Consider the following 23,469-nt stretch of genomic DNA (forward strand, 5'->3'; position numbering starts at 1 on the left):
TTCATTAGGAAGGTTATATAAGCTCATTACAGAAAATTTGGAAAATAAACGAATTCATTCTTAACTCTGATTTTTTTTTTCTTTTGCCATTGAGATGGAGTCTTGCTCTGTCACCCAGGCTGGAATGCAGGAGTGCAGTGGCATGATGATCTGCCTCCCAGGTTCAAGCAATTCTCCCACCTCAGCTTCCCTAGTAGCTGGGATTACAGGTACCACCACCATGCCTGGCTCATTTTTGTATTTTAAGTAGAGATGGGGTTTCACCATGTTGGCCAGGCTGGTCTCAAACTCCTGACCTGAGGTAATCCTCCCACCCTGGCCTCCCAAAGTGCTGGGATTACAGGCATGAGCCACCGCACCCGGCCTCTCAATACTTATTTAAGAGTAACAAATACTTATTGCTTATGTATTGTGCTACGAGCGAGCCAGGACTGCAAAGGTGAGCAACTGCTTTGAGCATTCTGGTTTAGTTTCTCCATTCCATAAAACTATGCATCAGTTGTTGTGTTCTGTACTTACAGTTATGGTAAACATTTTTATATCCTACTTCTTTCTACACAGCATTAAATCATTAGCTTTTTTCTATTTTGTTATATCACTAAATTTCAAGAAGTCGTATATGCTCACAGTAAAAGTAAAAATAATATTTTTTAAAAACTCAACCATATTCCCTTGCTCTTATGCTTACAATGCACTCTACTCCAATTTTAGGATAAGTTCAGTGTTAAGTGTTAATGATAGTGAAGGAAACTTCTAGCGTCTGAGCTACATCCCAGAGTTCCCCAGTAGGATGAAACTCCAGTCACCAAAAATGATACTCTTCCTAATAAGCAATGCTGTATTGGCCTCTTTCTACTAATGACGCTTCCTGAGACAACCTCCAAATTAAGCAAGCTGTACTAGAATCCTTGTCTCAGGGTCTACTTCTGGGGGAACCAAATTAAGACACCACTTGACAACTTTAGCTAGTATATCATTGGCCAGTCCTATCTATAAGGAGGCTGGGAAATATTGTTTTAGAGCTTGGGCTATAACTGCACTTGACAATATTAGGATTCTCTGGCTAAAGAATATGAATATTGGATAAACATCTGGCCATCTCTGCCATGTGTGGATAAGATATATCCACACATGGCTGGGCGCAGTGGCTCACGCCTATAATCCCAGCACTTTGGGAGGCCGAGGCGGGCAGATCACCTGAGGTTGGGAGTTCGAGGCCAGCCTGACCAACATGGAGAGACCCCGTCACTACTAAAAATACAAAATGAGCCAGGCGTGGTGGTGCATGCCTGTAATCCCAGCTACTCAGGAGGCTGAGGCAAAATTGCTTGAACCTGGGAAGCAGAGGTTGCAGTGAGCTGAGATCGCGCCATTGCACCCCAGCCTGTGCAACAAGAGCGAAACCCCGTCTCAAAAAACAAAACAAAACAGATATATCCACACATAACCGTAAATTATGAGCCATAAGAAGGGGACTGGAGAGATTACTTTTTTGTAGGTACTTAATGACTTCCTTGAGACTGTAGAATTTGACTTGCACCCTCAAGTCTAGGTGGGATTTTAATAGGCGAATAGATAATCTGACGGTGTGTAGGGTTTATAAGAACAGGTAAAGCCTGGACACAGAAAGACAAGTTAGGAGATAATGAAAATGGTTTGGGTGTAAGAGAATAATAACCCAAACCAGAGTGTGATACCAAGACTGGAAAATTTGGAATATGTATGAGAAATACAGCAAAGGAACTCAATAAGATTCATATAGAGGTGAAGTGGAAAGAAGGAATCCAACATGACCTTGAAGCTTGAAGCCAGGATGGAGGGTAGCACCATAAACAGAAGTTGTACAGTTGGAGAGAAGGGCCAAGTTCAAGGGATGTTTGTTGTCTTTGATTCTACCAGAGTTAAACATAATGTTTTGATGGAGTTAAGTCAGATTTAAAACATAGATATTCAACTTCAAATGTTAAAAAAAAAAAAAGCAGTGACTCTTATTTCTATACTTCATCTCAATCAAAGCATGACTTTCTATGCACATGGAAAATTCCATGAGCTCACCCTCCTGCAGAGCTCCTTCCTGACAGAAACCAGGAGGGTTAGGCTTTCTAAAGAGCACCAGATCCCAGATCCCTGCTGATAAACTCACTAAGTCAGAAAGATACAAAATCAACCCTCTCACTATAGAGAGAAATTCTCAACTCTGTCCAGATACGTATTGGTTTTTGCAGAGCTGCGGAAATAACGAAAAGTACAGGGGTTTGGACACAACCAGGCCTGGAGTGAGTCCTGGCTCCAGCTCTTTCTTGCCATGCGACCTTGGTTAAATTAACTTTTAAAGCTTGAGTTTTCTTACCTGCAAAGGGGAGAAAATATAGTACTACTTTCTAGGGCTGTTAAGAGGATTAAGTAAAAAATCCATGTAAAGCACTTAGCATGGCACGTTATGCATTGCAAGAACACTACTTAGAAAATGTTAGCATTGTTATTGCCATAGTATCAAGGGTAGCGTGGATACCAGACGTTTTGTGTTCAGTTATGAGAAAAGACCAATTAAGATAATACGCCCCTGAATGTGCTAAAATCAAATACCGCAGCTGGACCAGATTAACTCAGGACACCACCAATGGATTAGAATTGGTAGGAAGCTGAGAAAGTTATAGTCATCCGAAGGAGTTAATGCAATTATCCATTTTCTTTAAGCCCTTTCAGGTTGTTGGGAGAAACCACATACTGTGAGCCCACTTGCAGCATAGCAGTCATGAAACGAATTCAGGCACAGAAAAAAATGTGATGCATGGACTTCTAGAAACATGGCCATCAGGGTTGAGCGTCATAACTGGCCTTGGCTGAACACAAAACCAAGAAGGCAAAACTCGCAATCCCTGAGTAGAGAGAAGGCTCCATAAATGTTTAATGAACACATGGACAAATTACACTTGTGACCTAATGGTCCACTGCCACGGTATTTACAATTAAGGCCAAATACTAGGATCAGGCTTTCGCAAAATGTGCCCTGACATTTTGAGTCTTAGAACTGTTCTGTTTCCATGGCTCAGAAAAAGCCAAGGGCAGTTTGTTCTTTTTATCAGTTTCTCCTTGGAGAAGAAAGCTGAAAATTTCCATGATCACCATGCACACTGGAGTTATGCTGATCAAAATCTATCTAAAAGGTGCCAGGCACACAGCCAGGCGGGCAAATGCTCTCAAAGGCAATTTCACATCACCAGCTTTGCTGAGCAAGAACAGAAGCTGTTCTTCACTCCAGCCTTCAGGAGCACACAGTGGCCTCTCAGTTCCCCTTTCAAGGAAGAGCTCTGGGAGAAAAGCCCATGGTTCGGGAACTTTTCCTGAGACCTCTAAGCACCTGTGCCATCATGGTGCAAGCTAGAACTGTTATTTCTAGCTGTGCAGCCACAGTCATCCATGTGGTTCCATTTCCTGGTGGCAATGCACAGTTGCAAAATATTTTGTAATTATTCATTACTGAAATCACACAAATGCCCCTAAAAAGTATAGTATTAGCCTCTTATACACAGTAAAATGTAACTGCGGGAAACTTCAGGGAATTGTGTAAAGATCACTGGGTGAGGTAACGGCCACAAGCTTGAGGCTAGTGTTTTCTCCTGTTTCCATAGCAATGACCCCACACGATCTTACCTGCTCCTCAGACCACAGCCAAGGAAGAGATTTCTGACAAACAAGCAAAAACACAACACTGTCCACACAACTGTAAATATGCAAGGAAGAGTTTCTTCTTGCCTGAAAACTGTAAGGTTTATTATTTGTTTGTGTTTCTTCCTTTTATCTCACATTTCTTCTAACGTCATAAGCCTGGCATTTAAACCCCAAATGCCTGCAGGGGCCAGGCAGGATAGGGAGGTACCAGCTAAAAAGGCAACTCCAGTTGATTTTTTTTTTTTTTCCACTGCTTAGGAATGCAGGCCTGGTTTGGCTAGTTCTTACAATTTCTCAAGAGAAATTGGAACCTAGATTTTTACATGAAATTTTCCAGTTTTTAAACATTGGCAACCAATTTTCAAAAAATTTGCAAGCCACAAAAACACATCTACAGCTGAGTTTGCTCTGGTTGTAACATCAGTCATAAGCAGTTGAAATAACCTTTCGGGTCTTCAGAATTACTTCCTATTTTCTGAATATCTGTGTGGAATATAGACCGCATATTAACCCTAATTATTAATTACAGCTATGCATTAATTCATTAGTGAAAGCCATAATTCACTGGAGAAAGGTCTTTAGTAACATATTGCTGCTGCATTTTATTATCTCTTGCTCTCATCATCTCTCTGTGGTGAAGGATAAGAAATCAGAGGTGATCTTAGCTAGTTTCGTTTAAGACTCTTTTCTTAGCTGTTGTTTAAGCCTCAAAACAAAATATCTGATTATGTATTCCATTTTGCACAGAAACAAACAGCATTTAATCCAAGTATTTTGGCCCACATAGGGTAATTCAAAAGTAAATGATTTTATGATTTAAATCCATTCTTACGCTCAAATAAGCATGTTCATGTTGAGTTGAAATACAGCAGTAACTAAGTAGATATGCTTTGCGATAGTCAACTTCAAGGTGAAAAAATCCCGTTCCCTTTTACTAATCATTAAAATCATTAAATGCCCCTCAGTGGATGCATAGAACACTGTGTTCAGAAAAGGTCAGAGAACTGTGTTCAGAAAAGGAATTTTAAGAAGCTTGAGAATGCTACCATTTTAACCAGTCTGTGGGGTAGTGTCTCAGTTCATTCTGCGTTGCTATAAAGAAATACCTGAGGCTGGGTAATTCATAAAGGAAAGAGGTTGATTTGACTCATGGTTCTACAGGCTGTACAAGCATGGCACCAGCATCTGAGGCAAAAGGGGAGCTGGCATGTGCAGAGATTACATGGCAAGAGAGGATGCAAGAGAGAGAGAACGAGGTGCCAGATTCTTTAACCATCAGATCTCATTGGAAATAAGGGTGAGAGCTCCCTCAATCCATCAAGATTGACACTAAGCCATTCATGAAGAAGGATCTGCACTTATGACCAAAACGCCTCCCTTTAATCCCCTCCTCCAACACTGGGGATCAAATTTCAACATGAGATTTGGAGGGGACAAATACCCAAACCATAGCAGTAGTAAGTAGTCAAAGAAGATAGTTTACATTTAGTGTTTTAATTATTTTTGATAGGGTTTTCTTTTCTTTTTTTTCTATCTCAGCCTCACAAATATTTTGTTTGGTTTTGTTTTGTGACGGAGTCTTGCTCTGTCACCTACGCTGGAGTGCAGTGGCGCAATCTTGGCCCACTGCAATCTCCGCCTCCCAGGTTCAAGCGATTCTCCTGCCGCAGCCTCCCGAGTAGCTGGCACAAATGTTTTAAAATATGTTATGGTTGTGTTCAACACAGTGACTGTGCCAAGGGACCCTCTCTTAGTTCAGGTTCCCTTAGAAGCAGACCCTGAGACAGGGATTCAGGGAGAAGCAGTTCATATGTGAAGGGAACAGGAGGAGAGGTGGGAAGCTGGGACAGGGGAGGGAAAGCAGCCACCACAGGATTTATGCAGCTGGCTACTCCTGTAGGGACTGAGGCTTAACCCTCCTGGGGATCCCTGGGAGCCAGCTCCACAGCTACCTACCCCAGGGTAAGTGAGCTGCGGTATTTATTCACAAAGTCTGATCAGGGATTGGGTGACAATTACTCCTCAGGGGCTTGAGGCAGGTTCTGGGGTAAGAGGAAGCCTTTACAGAGAGGCATGCAGGTGCCAGAAGTGGGGTCACAGGCACTGAAGTGAAGGGCAAGGGGAGAGGGGCTGGGTGCTGAGTGTCGGCCATGCACTCCAACTTCATCAGCTCCTCCTCCCCATCGTTGATATAAACAATTGATATTTTCTCATCTTCCATAAAGTGCTGTGCAGGAACGACTTTAGGACAAGTCCTTTAATGTCTTTTCAACCTGTTCTGGCCCCTGTGCTCCTCCTAGATACAAATTCTGGAGCAGCAACTGATTTACCAGGAAACACTGAGGAGTAGAGCAAGGTAAGGTGGCTCTTACACCACTCCGAACCAGAGTGTGGGGCATGGGGGGCCATAAAGAGGCTGACTTCACAGGGAACTTCCAGGGCCAAAATTTCACTTCATTTGAAGGTTTTCAGGAAAACATGGGTAAATTGCAAAAACAATGCCAACAATAACCATCTTTGAGATTTGAAAACTTTGGATTTTCTCTCTTGGGAACCTTTGTGACCACCGGTTGAAATTTCTAGATGACAATTTCCACCTTCCATGTCATCAGAATGGAAGGAGAGGTGCACTCCAAGGAGACAAGTGATTGGACATTCGGGTTCCTGGCACGCAATACAAGTTCATCTTTTTATTCCAATGTGGGGGAAGGAAGTGAGAAGTAAGAAGTGGGTAGAGAGATTCCTCCAGGATGGAAACAGTTAAAGATCTTCACTTTACTTCCGATTTTGGATGTTAATGTCACCTTCAGAATTTCTCCTTCTCTAAGAAATTTTTACAAAGGGCCAACATTAAATTTTAAACAAACAAATAAGAAAATATTAAAAGAAAGTGAAAGAGTGTAGAAACGCATCTTGCAGCACACACAAAAAATTAGGCAATTCTGCTCCAATTTGTGCACACTGAAAATTTCATTCCTGGTAACCGGTAACTGGTTCACCTTACAACCTGGGCAAACTTCTGGAAAGTTCCATGCCTCCATGCCCACTGTGTTAAGAGGACATAGGATTGGATGGAGAAGAATAGGTAATACTCACTAGACTACTGAGGTGTCCCATGGGCATGTGAGCACAATGTCAAGGCTAAACAGCTTGCTGCACAGGTGCAGTTCAGCTCCCCTTTAAGGCACATGTGCCCAGTCCATCAACACCACATCAGGCTTACCTTGAATAAAGAGGACTAAATCAAACCCTCATTTTAGGTATTTTTGTGTTTTCCCATTTATGAACAATAAATGGTCTGTTAAATTTCCTAAACAGAAAAATCTGGAAGCAATTTGCCCTCTGCCCATGTAGAGAGGGGAAAGCACAGACGGCTCTCCAGTGACTCTGAGGAGGATGAATGACAGGGTTTCCAAACCCTGAGTGGTAACACCACTTAACAGATTCTGCCTAGGAGGGTGCTTTGTACTTGGAAATCCTATCTCATTAGCCTGACACCTTCTCAAGGCAAAATGGCAGAGGACTGGACGCAGATTGGCACATCTTGAAATAGGCAGGCCAGGAAGTCTCCCTTCACTTCAGACTCGGAGCATACCATTGCTGGCCTTACCCTCCCAAAGACGGACACCTCCAGCCCCAAATCTCCACCCCTACCCCTGGTCACCAGAGAAACATCTCCTTGGATTCTAGGGCAATTTCCACAGACTTAGCATGTGGAAATAAATCTAGAACCTAGATGGAAAACCAACCAAATTTCTCCTACTTACACTTAATAATGCAAGATTTATAAATGAGTTCTAGAAACATTTTCTCTTTGTTAATATATATTACAGCCCATGGCCTCTTGTTCACTGGTGTTTTAAGTTCTTGGAACAGGGATTGTATGACTTTCATGTCTATGTTCCTCTAATAAACCTCCAGCAACAAGCGCGTTGCCACCTTCACTTTTTTTTTTCCTTTTTTTTGAGGCTGGTCTCACTCTGTCGCCCAGACTGGAGTGCAGTGGCGCAATCCCAGCTCACTGCAGCCTTGGCAGCCCAGACTCAAGAGATCCTCCTACCTCAGCCTCCCAAGTAGCTGGGACTGCAGTCACACACCACCACACCCAGCTAATGTTTTCTCTTTTTTTGTAGGTTGGGGTTTTGTCATGTTGCTCAAGCTGGTCTCCAACTCCTGGGCTCAAGCAATCCACCCACTTCGGCTCCCCAGAGTGCTGGGATTACAGGCGTAATTAGCACCTGGCTAACCTTCATTTCTTGGGAAGAATTTATACGACAGTGAAAATCCAATTACTATTATTTGAAATAGAGACAAAATGTTGAGATTCTTTAGACTAAAATACAAGCTATGATAGTTGAGTCCCATAAAAGAGTTTAGAGATCAGGTCTTCACTGAAAGTCATCATCTACAACCCCCAGGAGCATTTCCCCTAAGAAAAGACTTCCTGTGACCCCACAGACTGTCCTAGGGTTAAGGGAACAGAAAGAAAGTAAACTCAGGACAAAGGAAGTCTATTTAGCATCTTGAAGGCAAGACCCATGTCTGACCCATGTCTGACTCCTCTTTGACTCTCCATGGATTAGCATGGTTTGCTTTATATGTGTTAAGTACCCAAATAAACAACAGTTTTTACATCAAAAGTCATGTTGTAAACCAGACTCAATCATTCATTCATGCATGCGTACTTTAGTCAAACAACCATTACTTTTCAGTTCCTACATAGTCCAAGCATTGTGCGAGGAGCTGGGGGCAGAAAACAAAGAGAAAAAGACGCAATTCCAGTTTCTGACTTATCTGCTTCACTTGATTTAGCCAAAAGGCCAAGAAGTGATTGATTCATCTACTTGCTTCAGCAAGTTTAAAAAGAGCAAGTATTCGTTCCCCATTTAATAAATATTCACTGAGTGCCTCCTATATGTCAGGCTCCATCCTAGGCATTCATTATGTTTGCAGCAGGACACAAAATGGTCAAACATTCCTGCCTTCATGATGCTTACCTTCTAGAAGGGGAAGACAGACAAAAAGCAAGTGAATTATATAATGTGTGGATAGTGACAAGTGGTTTCAAAAACCAAAACAAACAAGGAAGTAAGAGTTGAAGGAAAGGTTGCAGTTTTGCAGAAAGTGGTCAAGGAAGCTCTCACTGAAAACAAAGACCCAACAGAAGGAGCTGTGCAGACCAAAAAGTCCCATAAAGAGTCTGGGGACCAGGTCTTCACCAAAAGTCCTCTACTATCCCCAGTAGCATTTTCTGTAATAAAAGGCCTCCCATGAACCCTCAAACTGTCTGCCCTGGCTGGGCACGGTGGCTCACACCTGTAATCCTAGCACTTTGGGAGGCTGAGGTGGGTGGATCACCTAAGGTCAGGAGTTTGAGACCAGCCTCACCAACATGGCAAAACCCCGTCTCTACTGAAAATACAAAAATTAGCCGGGCATGGTGGCGTGCACCTGTAGTCCCAGCTCCTCCGGAGGCTGAGGCAGGAGAATTGCTGGTGGGGAGAGGGCAGAGGTTGCAGTGAGCTGAGATTGCCCCACTTCACTCCAGCCTAGGTGAAAGAGCGAAACTCCTTCTCAAAACAAAACAAAACAAAAAACAAAACAAAACAAAACAAACAAACAAAAAACTGTCTGCCCTAAGGTTAAGGGAATGGAAAGAAAGCAAACTCAGGATAAGTTTCCCTTCTTTTTTTCTCACCTTCCTACCTCAACGGTTTTCTGTTCATCTGTGGCCAAAGACTCAGAAAAATCTGTATGGAAGATAAACAACTCTTGCACAAAAGAGGGGTGTGTGACTGAGATATAGTGGGTTCTGGTGGAAACTGCACTGTTGACTGTTCTCCCACGACATGAAAGTAAAAGCAGACACTTTGTCTGAATTGTCAGAAAATGGGTCTCGTTTTGTCACCTCCTAAGATGCCCAGCAAGGAGATCTGAACTCCAAGTGTCATGGACCTTCCCACAGAGGGGCTGGCCTCATGTGCGCAGCAGCAAGGAACTGCTCAGTGGAACCCCAGTCTCACTTCCCCACAGAAGTTACAAAAATACTTATTTTTTTTTCTCATTTCATCCATTTTTAGGTAAAGAATTTTAACTGTTTGGGGTTTGTTACTTCACACTTAAGAAATCTACAAACCACAGGAAATGAAACTTGACTAAATGCAGATGACACAGCCAACTCCGAAAATGTGCTGGGCTCCACTCAGTTCTAGGTGACCTTTAGCAAAAAGAGGGTGTTCTGATGAAACCCTTTGACCATAACCAACTGCCTCCAACTTACAGGATTCTCCCCTCGTATGACCAAGTGGTGTAATCTTTGAGGCCCTGGCAGCACAGGTTGAGTGCAACCTAAAAGCGAATAAGGATTCCACAAGGTCTTCTTATTGGAAAGTTGTTTCAGCATTCAAAAAAACCTGGCCTGTTTCTAAAGCAATGCATGGTTTAAGAGGAATGGCAAATTGAAGCCAACATTTTTCAAACACATTTCACTTAAAAAAAAATGGCCACTAGAAAGAATGCAACTTATTTTCAAAAAGAATTATCTCAAGAAAGCATGGCTGGCCCATTCATCCATCTCCCTGCCCACAAGGGAATGAATGAATGAAGACAAGATGTGCCACCTCTGAAAGACTGTTAATCTCCCTCTCTCTATAAAAGTGGTACTATGTAATTACTCATTTGGTTACAAATAAAATTAGTAAGTGAAGGATCTGTAGTTTCTGTATGTCACCTATAAACCTGAGTCTTCGTGCTAAAATTGTTCAAATGTTCAATTGAATCTTATTCAATACCAATGCTTTTGTATATTGCATGTGGTATATGTGCATGGTGCTTGGCTTATTCTGAGAGCCATTTGGTGGAATAAGAAGAGAGTAAATGAAGCCTCATTCTAGAACTTTCTTTCTAAAGTAAAAAGGCAGAGCAACCCATAGAAGGCTCTAGAAAAGGAACACATACCATGGAAAGGCAAAAAGGAAAGAGATGCTACCCAGGTCATGAGGTTTGGATTTGTGTCCTTCCCCAAACCTCATGTCAAATTGTAACCCCCAATGTTGGAGGAGGGGCCTGGCGGGAGGTGACTGGATCATGTGAGTGGATTTTCCCCTGTTCTTGTGATAGTGAGCTCTCACTAGATCTGGTTGTTTAAAAGTATGAAGCACCTTCCACTTCGCCCTCTTCCTCCTTCTCCAGCCATGTAGGACCTGCCTACTTCCCCTTCACCTTCCGCCATAATTGTAAGTTTCCCAAGGCCTTCCCAGCCATGCTTCCTGTACAGCCTGCAGAACTGTGTTCCAATTAAACCTCTTTTCTTTATAAATTATCCCGTCTCAGGTAGTTCTTTACAGCAATGCAAGAACGGACTAATTCACCCAAAAAGTGTGATGGTTGATTCTCTGTGTCAAATTGACTGGGCTAAGGGGTGCCCAAATTAAACATTATTTCTGGATGTGTCCAAAACAGTGTGTCCAGATGAGATGAACATCTAAATCAGTAAACTCAGTGAAGCTGATCACCCTCCCCAATGTAGGTGGCCATTACCCAATCTGTGGAGGGTCCGAATAGAACAAAAGGGGAAAGGGGGAGGAATTCACTCCTTCTGCTTTCTGTGTGACTGCTTGAGCTGGGACATCAGTCTTCCCTGCCCTTGTTCCAGAACTGACACCATTGGCTCTCCTGGTTCTAAGACCTTTGGACTTGGACTAGAATTTCACCACTGGGGCTCTTGGATCTCGAGTCTGTAGAGGGCAGATCGTGGGATTTTTCAGCCTCCAAAATCATGTGAGCCAATTCCTCATAATAAATCTCCTTCTATATCTATGTCCCAGTGGTTCTGTTTCTCTGGAGAACTCTGACTAGTTCAGGAAAAGAATGATTTTGGTTTGGCAGCTGCTGAGAAATGAGGCATAAGCCCAGGTGAGAACAGGTAAACCAGTGACTATCCCTGTCCTCAGCAACTTCGAATAACTGGCTCACCCTCAGAGAGTCACATAGTGAGGCTTCAAATTGTGCCTTCTCGCTGACATGCAGTTCTCTCTGTCTGCGGCATTGTGGCCTTTCCCTTGTCACTATTAGTAAAGGATCTTTGTTTTAGTCTCTATTATCAGAACAGCATCCTGACCACATCATAGGAACTCTTAAGTACGGAAAATTTTCCTCTGCAGAGTCTCCACCCAATGTATCACCATTACCTCATTCTTCCTTCTCCCTATGTGGAGTTATAAACATAGCCCAGGTTCAGTTTTTTATATGTTCTTTATTTTTGCATTGAATATTATATAGAAGGGATTGCAACGCATCTTTAAAATGGCACCTTGCAGTAAAGAACCTCACCTCACTTTTAAATAGACATAATCCCTGCTTTTGGGGAGCACACAATCTAACGGAGTCTTCATTGACTGCTCCCATCATTCAGGGCCTTCTATGCTCAGGTGGAGAAAGTGACCAACCACGCTGTGTAACTGCTGCTGGAGGCAATTCTCCCTTCATCTGACCTCTGACCTGTCTTTTTTTTTTTTTCTTTTTTTTTTTGGAGACAGGGTCTCGCTCTGTTACCCAGGATGGAGTGCAGTGGCACAATCATGGCTCATTGCAGCTCTGACCACCTGGGCTCAAGTGATCCTCCCATATCAGTCTCCCCAGTAGCTGGGACCACAGGCATGCACCACCATGCCCAGCTAATTTTTTAATTTTTTTGTAGAGACTGGTCTCACCATGATGCCCAGGTTGATCTCTGTCCTTCTTTACCTGTTTGTTGATGTTTAAAATCCCTTTCATAACCAACACATCTTCTCATTTCATAAGTAGATCTGAGGCTTAACATACCAATAGGCTGAGAGAGGTGACACAGTGTACCAATGTGTATGTGCCTGAGTGCATGCCCTTCTGATGATAGAGAAACTGGGAAGCGAAGGTGTAGAGGAGGGAACCCCACTGTGATGGTTAATATTGAGTGTCAACTTGATTGGATTGATGGATGCAAAGTATTGTTTCTGGGTGTGTTGGTGAGGGGGTTGCCAACAGAGATTAACGTTTGAGTCAGTGGATTAGGAGAGTCAGACCCACCCTCAATCTGGGTGGGTACCATCTAGTCAGCTGCCAGCATGGCTAGAATAAAAGCAGGAAGAAGAAAGAGGAAAGAGCAGACTTGCTGAGTCTTCCGGTCTTCATCTTTCCCCCGTGCTGGATGCTTCCTGCCCTTGAATATTAGACTCCAAGTTCTTCAGCTTTTGGACTCTTGGCCTTACACCAGTGGTTTGCCAGGGGCTCCCAGGCCTTCGGCCACAGACTGAAGGCTGCACTGTTGGCTTCCCTACTTTTGAGATTTTGGGTTCAGACTGGCTTCCTTGTTCCTCAGCTTGCAGAAGGTCTATTGTGGGGACCTCACCTTGTGATCATGTGAGTCTATACTTCTCAATAAATTCCCCTTCATATATGCATCTATTCTATTAGTTCTGTCCCTCTAGAGAACTCAACTAATACACTCACTGAGGAGGCTTGGAACATAGAAAGTGCAGGTGTGCAAAGAAGGTAAACTTCGTCTCCCCCATCCAAGTACTAACCAGGCCCAACCCTGCTTAGCTTCCGAGATCAGATCAGACTGGGCGCGTTCAGGGCGGTATGGCTGTAGACGGTAAACTTCATCTCCCTGCAGAATCTGCCCAGCACTTCTCTTGCTGAAATGGGGTACCCATTGACAGCAAACCACAATGCATCACATTAAAAGGAAGTTCTTATAAATGGGCTAATGTATCCATGAAGCTAGTACATCCACAGAGTGACAAGGAAATGCTACCTGATTCCGGGAAAGGCACTAAGGTTCCATCTTTCAATCACTTACTAAGAAAGGCCTCCAATGTACACAGACACAATTATCTGAGGGCAGAAGACAGTAACAATGGTGGTAAAGACAGAGCACACTCCTAACTGGTCTGTCATTATCACGTGGGTGGCTCCTACAAATATTAATACAAATTATAGAACTCAGGATGAAGTGTCAGATGCCCAAGAATTAGATCATCAGCCAAAAAAAAAAAAAAAAAATGGGCTGAACTCCAAGCAGGTATCGCTTGGAATCCAATTTACAGTATCTGGGTTTTGCTTTATAAACACCCTGGCTGACGTGTCTCCCTTCACAAGTGAATTTCATCTCTATCCTTCAAGGCCCAGCTCTTATGGTGCATTCTCTTGAAAAACTTCCTGGATTCCTCCACCTGGGTTTCTTTCACCTCCTTAGTGCTCCCTGGCCCCCTACTTATGTCTCTGTTTCAGCACATGCTGTATTCTGCCTTTTCTCCTAGCTCTCTGTGTTCATGTTTTAAAGGCTCTATTTGACTGAAGCTCTGTGAAGGCAAGACTTCCATAGTATCCTGCTTTCTCTAAAACTTACATTTTACTATTTAAAGGCTACCATTTCTCTATAACTCACATTTTATTTGTCTAATGGCTGTATTTCTCACTTTCCATACATTCCATGAGGCATGGAGTCAAGTCTGTTGCATTTACCACTCTAAATACAGTCATGTGCCATGTAACAATGTTTTGGTTAACAGCAAACCACATATACAACAGTGGACCCATAAGATTATACTACTGTATTTTTTACTGTACCTCTTTTATGGTGAGATATGTTTAGATACACAAATACTTACCACTGTGTTATAATTGCCTACAATATCCAGTGTAATAATAGGCCATACAGGTTTGTAGCCTAGAAGCAATAGGCTACATCATATAGCCTCAGTGTGTAGTAGGTTATACCATCTAGGTTTGTGTAAGTGCCCTCTATGATGTTCACACAATGACAAAATTGCCTAGTGACACATTTCTCAGAATGTATCCTCCTCCTCATTCTCAGATTCTTCACTATATAGCATAATTCCTGTTACAATGTCTAGCACACAGTAGACATTCAGTAAAAGTTTTTTGAATGAATATAGTATATGTTCATACTTTTCAAATAATTTAGCAGACACAACTTACACCTAACAGGATTTTAAAGAATGGTTAATCAATATAGGAGATCTGGATAGAATGAACTACAACTAGAAACACAAGTACACCCAAAGCAAGATGCAATGCAAAGACACACATTTAGGAATAAATCCTGAATAAAGAAGAGGAGCTCTATAGCAAGCCCCAAAGTCAGCGGACCCAAGCATTTTTAAGAAATAATGAGAAACTGCATTTTCTGCTTGAAATTTCCACTTAGACAACAGCATTTTTAGGTGTTTTTGAAGAAGGTAAAGTAATAAGCCTTTTATTGTGTCAATAATGTAAAACCATACCTGCTGATCACAGAAAATTGGGATTCTAAATGTCTACCTACACTTCATTTGCTCTTTTCTGCAGAATTATTTTCAGGGAGGTGTCCAACTCCAAATGCATTTATTGAGGGAAATCTTTACCACTTTGCTGAATCTCTAACTGAGGGCCTAAGGAGCTGGGAACCCTAGCAGGATTTTTCAGAATGGGATGTCTAATTTCTCACCCTGAGGTGTCATAAAAGAACTCAGTAAAGTCATCTCATTTCTTAGAAAGTCTTTAGTGAGTAATGATGCCCTCCCAACGTGTGTGAACAAATGTTCTCAGAACATAGTGGGCACTATGCCAAGAGAGCAAATAAAAGCATTTATAACAGCAGCTGGGAAATTCAAAGCCTTTGAGTTGGCTGAATTTGCATTGATGCAGCAATGACCATCCTCCCAGCCTTCTTCTCTGGCTGAGAAATGAAAGATCAAGGGTAAATGTGCAAAAGTGGTACTCAGAGTCATTTTCAAAGGTATGATATGTAAGCTCCACCACTGCCCCTACTATGCCCCTATTATGAAAGTAGGCTTTCAAACTCCAATCTTCATTACAAGTATCATCAACCCCAAGGGGCCTTGTTTGATCCTGCTTCCCAATGCAAATTGAATTGCTCCTTCCTCAGTTTTCCCTGCAGAACTTTGATTATATAGATATCTTCACATGATTTCTCATATTGCAAACATAATTTGTTGTCTTGAGGGCAAGTGCCATGTCGTATTTTTTTTTATATCGCAGAAATCTAAAATAGCATAGTGTTGGCCTATGTCAAACCTACCCCACCTATACCCCCACTACAGACAGTAAGAGAGTGTCTTGCCCATAATGGACATGAGGGAGTCACTTAACAAAAATTTACTGAATTACTACTATGTACCAGGCACTGTCCAAGGTGCTAGGGATGCCATTAAATAAGACTGGTAATGTCCCTGCTCTCTAAGAGACAATATTGTAATAAACCACAGATTAACAGAAAGATTATTTTGGATTGTGTATTAGGCCATTCTCGTGCTGCTATAAAGAACTGCAAGAGACTGGACAATTTAAAAAGGAAAGAGGTTTAATTGACTCACAGTTCTGCAGGGCTAGGGAGGACTTGGGAAACTTACAATCATGGCAGAAGCAGAAGGAAGCATGTCCTTCTTCACATGACGGTAGCAAGGAGAAGTGCAGAGTAAAGTGGGAACAGCCCCTTATAAAACCATCAGATCTCATGAGAACTCACTCACTATCATGAGAACAGCATGAGGGTAACTGCCCTCATGATTAAATTACCTCCTACTGCGTCCCTCCCACAACACATGGGGATTACGGGAACTGCAATCCAAGGTGAGATTTGGGTGGGGACACAGAGCCAAACCATAACAGAACGGAATGAGAATCACGAAAAAAAAAATGTGTAATGGGATGAAGAGTGATTTGGAAGAATGCCAAGATGGTTGGGAACATTTTCTCTGGGACAGGACATTTGAACTGAGCCATCTGTACAAGGATCTGCAAGGGAAGAGTGTCTCACGAAGAGGCACTAAATTAAAGCAACGTTGGTAATTGATGGGGGTACAGGGAACTTGGGAGGGGATGGGTATAGAGGGAAAGGGTGGAGCTGATTAATTGCTCATTCTGTCTCCTTCATCTATACCAGAGTAGGGTGCTACTTTTCCTCTCACTTTGCATACTCTTTTCATTACCACTTCCAATTTCTTAATTCTTCTCCCTAATTTCCATTAAATTACAAGAACATGAGCCTTTGCCAGCAGCAAACACGTCTGGAGCCATCTTCTAACACCGAATCACATAAAACACCAAACTAAAACTAAAAGCCTTTGGTAAATAGAGGCTGAGAGTATTAAGATTTAGCTTTCATTATTATTAGGCCCATTCAACTAATGTTTATTTTATGACGATTACATCTCACTATCATTACAGATCTCAGTCATAAACTAAGTTATAAATTCACTCGTCATTTATTTCTTTCCACATTAACTCCTAGGGCGTCCTATTGTGGCATAAATCACTTTAGCGAAGCTGCATACTTGACCATATGCAAACATAAAAAAAAACCCAGCAAACTTATCTAAATAATGTTTTCCAAGATAATCATAAATATTTCAGTAAATAATGATACTTCTTAGTTTAGCGTTACTGAATTTGAAATTTTTTCATCATTATCATCATCTACTTCTTTGCAAGTGTTTGTTCATCAAGAACTGTAATCAATAAAAGAAAGAAGACAAAGAACAGAACGAGCTATTTTCTGCATCACAACCAGATTGTCCAGATGTCGTGCCTGGAATACATCACATGTGACATTTCTAGTCATGTTTCCAATCATTTGGAACATACAGGTTTTCCTTTGCAATCTGAAAAGCCTTAGGATGCTCCAAGCACTTCTGTCAGCAACAGCAGCCTGGAAAAGGAATCACACAGAATGTACTCTACCTGGTGTCATTTTCCGCTCCAGCTCGAGGCATTTAGGTTCTCCTCGAAATTCTTCTTCCTAAGCGCCAGCCCCACAAACCAGAAAAGCAGGGAGAAAGTAAAAATATGCATTAATGTAAGGCAATACTTTTTGCAAGCCTACTAATTAATATGAGATCAACACTTGAAAAACTTAAACCACACCTTAAAGAACTGAGGTTTTGGACAAGCTACTACAAATCAACAGTAAATGCCAAGTAGAGTAACTACAGGGGCGTTGGGCGACACAACTCCAGGGTGCTATTCACATGGTAGTGTCTATGCATGTTGTCCCTGGAGTGGTGCAACCCAGGGGCCCCCTGTGACTAATATATTTGAAGGCACCCGTGACTTAGAAATGATGGTGATGGGGTTTTTTTTGTTTGTTTTTTGTTTTTTGTTTTTTTTTTGGTGGAGTCTCACTCTGTCACCAAGCTGGAGTGCAGTGGCACGATCTCGGCTTACTGCAACCTCCAACTCCCTGGTTCAAGTGATTCTTCTGCCTCAGCCTCCTAAGTAGCTAGGATTACAGGCACGCACCACCACGCCTGGCTGATATTTTTTGTATTTTTAGTAGAGACGGGGTTTCACCATGTTGGCCAGCATGGTCTCGATCTCCTGACCTCATCATCTGCCTGCCTTCGCCTCCCAAAGTGCTGGGGTTCCAGGCGTGAGCCACCACACCAGGCCAGGTTTTTCATAAAATAGAAATGCCACCAGCATGGTTGAACAAGGAGAATTATGTTTTGTTTTTCATCACTCAAGGAACTGATTTCATGTACTTTTGAAAGTTCCATATAAAAAGTTATATTTTTATCTCTAAGAAGATAGGTGTACGCATTCTTGTCTGAGTCCTGGTATGATATTCTTTAATGACAATGGTTGTCACTGCCGTAACACTGATAAAAGTAGACCCCATTAGAAATGAGGGAGATAAATTAAGAGGAATATCTAAATGATCCTTTTCTAATTTTGCCTGCAAGATGACTTTACGCCAATTAATTTATTTGTTTTTCCCTTCATTAAACAAATATTTGATGAGTGTCTGCTACGGGCTATTTCTGTGGGATCTTAACCTTTAGGCAGGATACCTTCTAACATCCCTTGAATTATACTGCAGGAAGTTACCTACTCAGCTTCCTTCCTAGCCTGGCAGGAAGGCTACTGTGCTTACTTTGTTCTTTCTAAGAATTTAGCCCAATAGAAGATATGCTAGACCATAGTAAAGTATATGGGTGTAGGGTTCCATAAATAAAAACTGGGGCTATTCTATAACCAGAGTGAAAAAATTGAATTCAAAAACTGGTATTGTTCATTATAGGAATACTCTCTCAAATTTGCCCTGAGTTTGCCAGTTCTTGGTAATACCTCACCTGGATTAGAACCCACCAGATTCTAGAGCTCAGGTAGTAAGATAAAGAAAGGTCCAGGCCAGTTGCGGTGGCTGACACCTGTAATCCTAGCACTTTGGGAGGCCGAGGCAGGTGGATTGCCTGAGCCCAGGAGTTCAACACCAGCCTGGGCCATGTGGTGAAACCCCATCTCTACAAAAAATACAAAAAAATGAGCTGGGTGTGGTTTTGCCTGCCTGTAAATCCAGCTACTCGGGAGGCTGCGGCAGGAGAATCACTTGAGCCTGGGAGGTGGAGGTTGCCGTGAGCTGAGATTGCACCACTGTACTCCAGCCTGGGCCACAGAGCAAGACTCTGTCAAAAAAAAAAAAAAAAAAGGAAGAAAGAAACATCCTTTTCAAAGGAAATCAGTATATCAAAGGGATAACTGCACGCCCATATTTATTTGAGCACTATTCACAAAGATATGGAATCAACTATCAACTCGAATATCCATCGCCAGATAAATGGATAAATAAAGAAAATGTGGTAAATATACACAATGGAATACTATTTGGCCATAAAAAAAGAATGAAACTCTGTCATTTGCAGCAACATGGATGAAACCGGAAGTCATTAAATGAAATAAGCTAGGCATGGAAAGATAAATATCTGTTTGCCTTTCTCATATGTTCTTATTCTTGTTGCATGTTCTTAGTCATATGTGGGAACTAAAAACATTGGTCTCATGGAAATAGAAAGTAGAATGATAGTTACCAGAGTCAGGAAAGGGTGCGGTGTGGGGAATGAAGAGAGGTTGGTTAATGGTTACAAACATACAGCTAGATAGAAGCAATACATTCTAATGTTCATAGCAGAGCAAGGTGACTACAGTTAACAACAATGTATTGCATATTTCAAAGTAGCTAGAAGAGAGAACTTGAAATGTTCCCAATAAATAGAAATCATAAATACTTGCATAATGGATATCCTAAATGCCTTGACTTGATCATCACACATTCTATGCATGTAAAAAAAATCAAGAGTACCCCATGAATATCTAAATACTATGTATCAATAAACATGTTTTTAAAAAGAAATGTCTTTCTTAATTCATAAAAACTGGTTTCATTAAATTGCCATAATTATCAACTTAGAAGTGAATTGATTTCACCTGTGTTGGGAACAAATGTTTTTCCAGAGATCAAAAATATCTCCAAATATTCATCATCAGAGACCATTTCTAAAAATGTGTCCTACTTTTTAAACCCATGGAATAGTATTGGCATAAGCAATTTGGGTAAATAAGGCCTCAGTTCAATTATCTCAAATGTATGTGTTGTAAGAAATTTTAATGAAAATTGCCTCCAAAATTACATATTAGAAGTGGGTATGAATTAATAGTATACCAAAGAATGTGTACATAACAGAAAAGCCCCATCACACAGCAAATAAATGCAGTAAGTCATTTCTTGTTTCACAAGGCCTGACAGAACAGTATATAACGAAAACATGAGGAATTATTTTATAATACAGCCACAGGAGAAGTCTCTTGAGAGGCCAAAATAATCCAAATAAAGTCATTTTCAAGATGAAAAGACTCTCCCCTTTGAGCCAGTAAGACTGTTTACCTTTTTATTGCTCTGAATTCCAGAACTGTGAAATAACATAGCCCTTTAGCTCTTCTCCAAACGTATTTATTACTCCATCTTAAATAGCCCCTCCCTAAGGTTTCCCTTTGACTAGTAAGAGTTGCAAAGTCCCGCAACAATCTGCAGAGGGAAGGATGTTGGAAATGCTCTTTGGAGAGCTTTCAGCACAGAATAAACAAGTATCTGTCCTCAATAGTATAAACTATGTTCTATTTAGAGAAAAGAAGCTGAGCTCCTTCAATTCTTGTGTCTCTTCTCTTCAGCGCAAGTCTGCAATTTGCTGAATGCGTTCGTAGTGGCTTTTTCCCAGCAAAGCTAGAATAAAATGACAACAGTCCAACTGTAGTAGACATCTGTTGATTTTGCTGCCTAGTACTCACTGACTCACTATCTAGTAAGTGTGTCCTGATTTCCTTTTAAAGCCATCTCATCCCACTCTTAAAGAACTGTGGTTTTCTGCGCTCCGTGAAACCGACTCCTTCCCCACCATCCCACTCCAGGGGTGCAACATGTGACCCAGGCCAACGCCCATCATTCTGCTGCATTTCCCTCTGATTGTTAGAGCGGTCATGTTGTTCCAGGACTGTTCCTTAGTTCAGCTAAAGACAGAGTTCTTTGTCCCATGGCCACGAAAATTAAGGCTTGCAGACAATTTGAAAAGGCTCGCCAACAATTTGAATGGTGAGTAAGACAGGGTTTTATTGGGTGAAAAGGAAGAAAAGGGGGAAACAGCGACTCTTACTAGGTCAGACTCCCTGCTACAACCCTTCCTGTTGGAATCCCAGGTTACACACAGGAAGAGGAGGGGCCAGGCTCCTCCCTGATGCAAATGACACGAGCTTCCCGAGGCTCCACCCCAAGTGGGCAGGCTGGTTGGAGGTTTTCTGGGGACCGCCTCCCATCTCGCTGTCTGAATGTGACCCACTCAGGGTTAGTGAGACCTAATGAGATTTTTCTCTGTACTTCTGGGAGAATGACTCCTGTTCTTATCCACTGGCCCTGAAACCAGAGACAGGGGTTGCAGCTGCTACTGTAGGCACCACCTTGTTATCACGTGCGGCTGAAACTGAAGCCCACACAAAGGAAGGCAGAGCCAAGAGATGCTCCAATGCTTTCTTCTGTTGATATCAACTAAGCCCCAAATTCAGCCACGCCTGAAGCAAGATTAACCCTGGACTTTTCCGCATAAGCCAGCTAATACACTCCCTTTTATTTTAAAAAAAAAAAAAAAACTCTATTTCTTTTTAAATCAAACTGATTCCTATCAGGTTTTCTGTCACTTCTAAAAGAATGAGTCCTAATTGATACACCAGTGTAAGAACTCCAGCTCTGGGAAATCAGGAGTCAGGCATGCATTGGTTCTGTGCATTGGTTCTGTACCTCCCCCGCCATCATGAGTTTTTTTCTTTCTTTTTATTTTTATTTTTATTTTTTTTGAGGCAAAGTCTTGCTCTGTTGCCCAGCAATGGCGTGATCTCGGCTCACTGCAGCCTCCACCTTCCAGGTTCAAGCGATTCTCCTGCCTCAGCCTCCCGATTAGCTGGGATTACAGGCACCTGCCACCATGCCCAGCTAATTTTTGTATTTTAGTGGAGACGGGATTTCACCATGTTGGTCAAGTTGGTCTCAAACTCCCAACCTCAGGTGATCTGCCCGCCTCGGCCTCCCAAACTGCTGGGATTACAGGCGTGAGCCACTGTGCCCGGCCCCATCATGAGTTTTACAATGCTAATTAAATCAAATGTGACCATGATGATGTACCAAGAAGGTACTATTAAAATTTGTCAAACAAATGGACTTTTCATTTACAGTCATGTGTTGTCACTTTACAACATGAATATGTGTTTGTTTGTGTTTCTAAGCATAGAAAAGGTACAGTAAAAAGACAGTTTATAACCTGATGGGACCTCCATTCTATATGGAGTCTGTTGCTGACTGAAACATTATTATATGGCTCATGACTGTATTTTGCTTGAGGACTAATCCCAAGATGCCTCATTGAAAGGGCATGTGAAACCACACTAAGTTTATACTTAGGGAGTTCAAGGTAAGATTTTGGTACAAATTAGTTTCTTTTCCTAAGGTTCACCTGATTGAACATTAGTAGAAATAAAGAAAGAAGGAAGGAAAAAAAAAACTTAAAAACACGAACCAAATACCTTCACCAATGTACATCAAGTCATTTTCCTTTGGCCTCATAGTTGGCAACACTGGGAGTTAACATTTCACTCTAGGGCAGCAAGTTTAGAAGCAAAAAGGTAGTTTGTTGGAGACAGAAATAGAATTCCTGACCAATAATTAAAGAGGCTTGGTTCCATTCTTTTAAATGGACACATAATAATCATACATATTTATGTGTACGTGTGATATTTCAATACATGTATACATGTGAAATGAGCAAAGCAGGGTAATTAGCCTGTCCGTCACCTCAAACATCCATCATTTCTTTGTGTTGGGAACATTCAATATCTGTTCTTCTAGCTATTTGAAAATATACAATAAATTATTGTTAACTAGAGTCACCCTGCAGTGCTATAGAACACTAGAAACTATTCCGTCTATCTGGCTGTAATTTTGTACTCATTAACCAACCTCTCCCTATTCTTCCTTCCCCCTACCCTTCCCAGCCTCTGGTAATGACTGTTCTCCTCTCCACTTCCATGATACCAACTTTTTCAGCTCTCACATATGAGTCAGAACATGTGGTATCTGTCTTTCTGTGTCTGGCTTATTTCACTTAATATAATGTCCTCCAGGCTCATCTATGTTGCTGTGAATGAAGGATTTTATTCTTTTTTTAAATGTCTGAATAGTATTCTATTGTATAAGTGCCACATTTTCTTTACCCCTTCATCTGTTGATAGACGCTCAGGTTGATTCCATATCTTTGCTATTGTGAATAGTGCTGCAATAAACACGAGAGTGTAGATATCTCTTTGACATGCTGATCTCCTTCCCTTTGGATGCATACCCAGCAGTGGGATTGCTGGATCATATGGTCGTTCTATTTTTAGTTTTTGGAGAAAACTTCATACTGTTTTTCATAACGGCTG

General features: G+C 41.7%; 1 protein-coding gene across 2 annotated transcripts in view; it reads right to left on the reverse strand.

Moving 5' to 3' along the window:
- Nucleotides 1–23,469, reverse strand: part of FAM107B (family with sequence similarity 107 member B) — a 254,614-nt gene that overhangs the window by 132,162 nt on the left and 98,983 nt on the right. The window contains exons 1-2 of one of the 2 annotated variants that reach the window (XM_063709897.1): nucleotides 20,396–21,212; nucleotides 17,416–17,473 (exon numbers count right to left, since the gene is read on the reverse strand). In XM_063709897.1, the coding sequence (XP_063565967.1) occupies nucleotides 17,416–17,473; nucleotides 20,396–20,434 (97 nt within the window). In that variant the 5' untranslated portion in view covers nucleotides 20,435–21,212. Of the gene's footprint in view, nucleotides 1–17,415; nucleotides 17,474–20,395; nucleotides 21,213–23,469 lie in introns of those variants that run through there. The other variant, XM_063709896.1, reaches the window with a different exon arrangement.

The sequence above is a fragment of the Gorilla gorilla genome, chromosome 8 (genome assembly GCF_029281585.2).
Source record: "Gorilla gorilla gorilla isolate KB3781 chromosome 8, NHGRI_mGorGor1-v2.1_pri, whole genome shotgun sequence".
Lineage (NCBI taxonomy): Eukaryota > Metazoa > Chordata > Mammalia > Primates > Hominidae > Gorilla > Gorilla gorilla.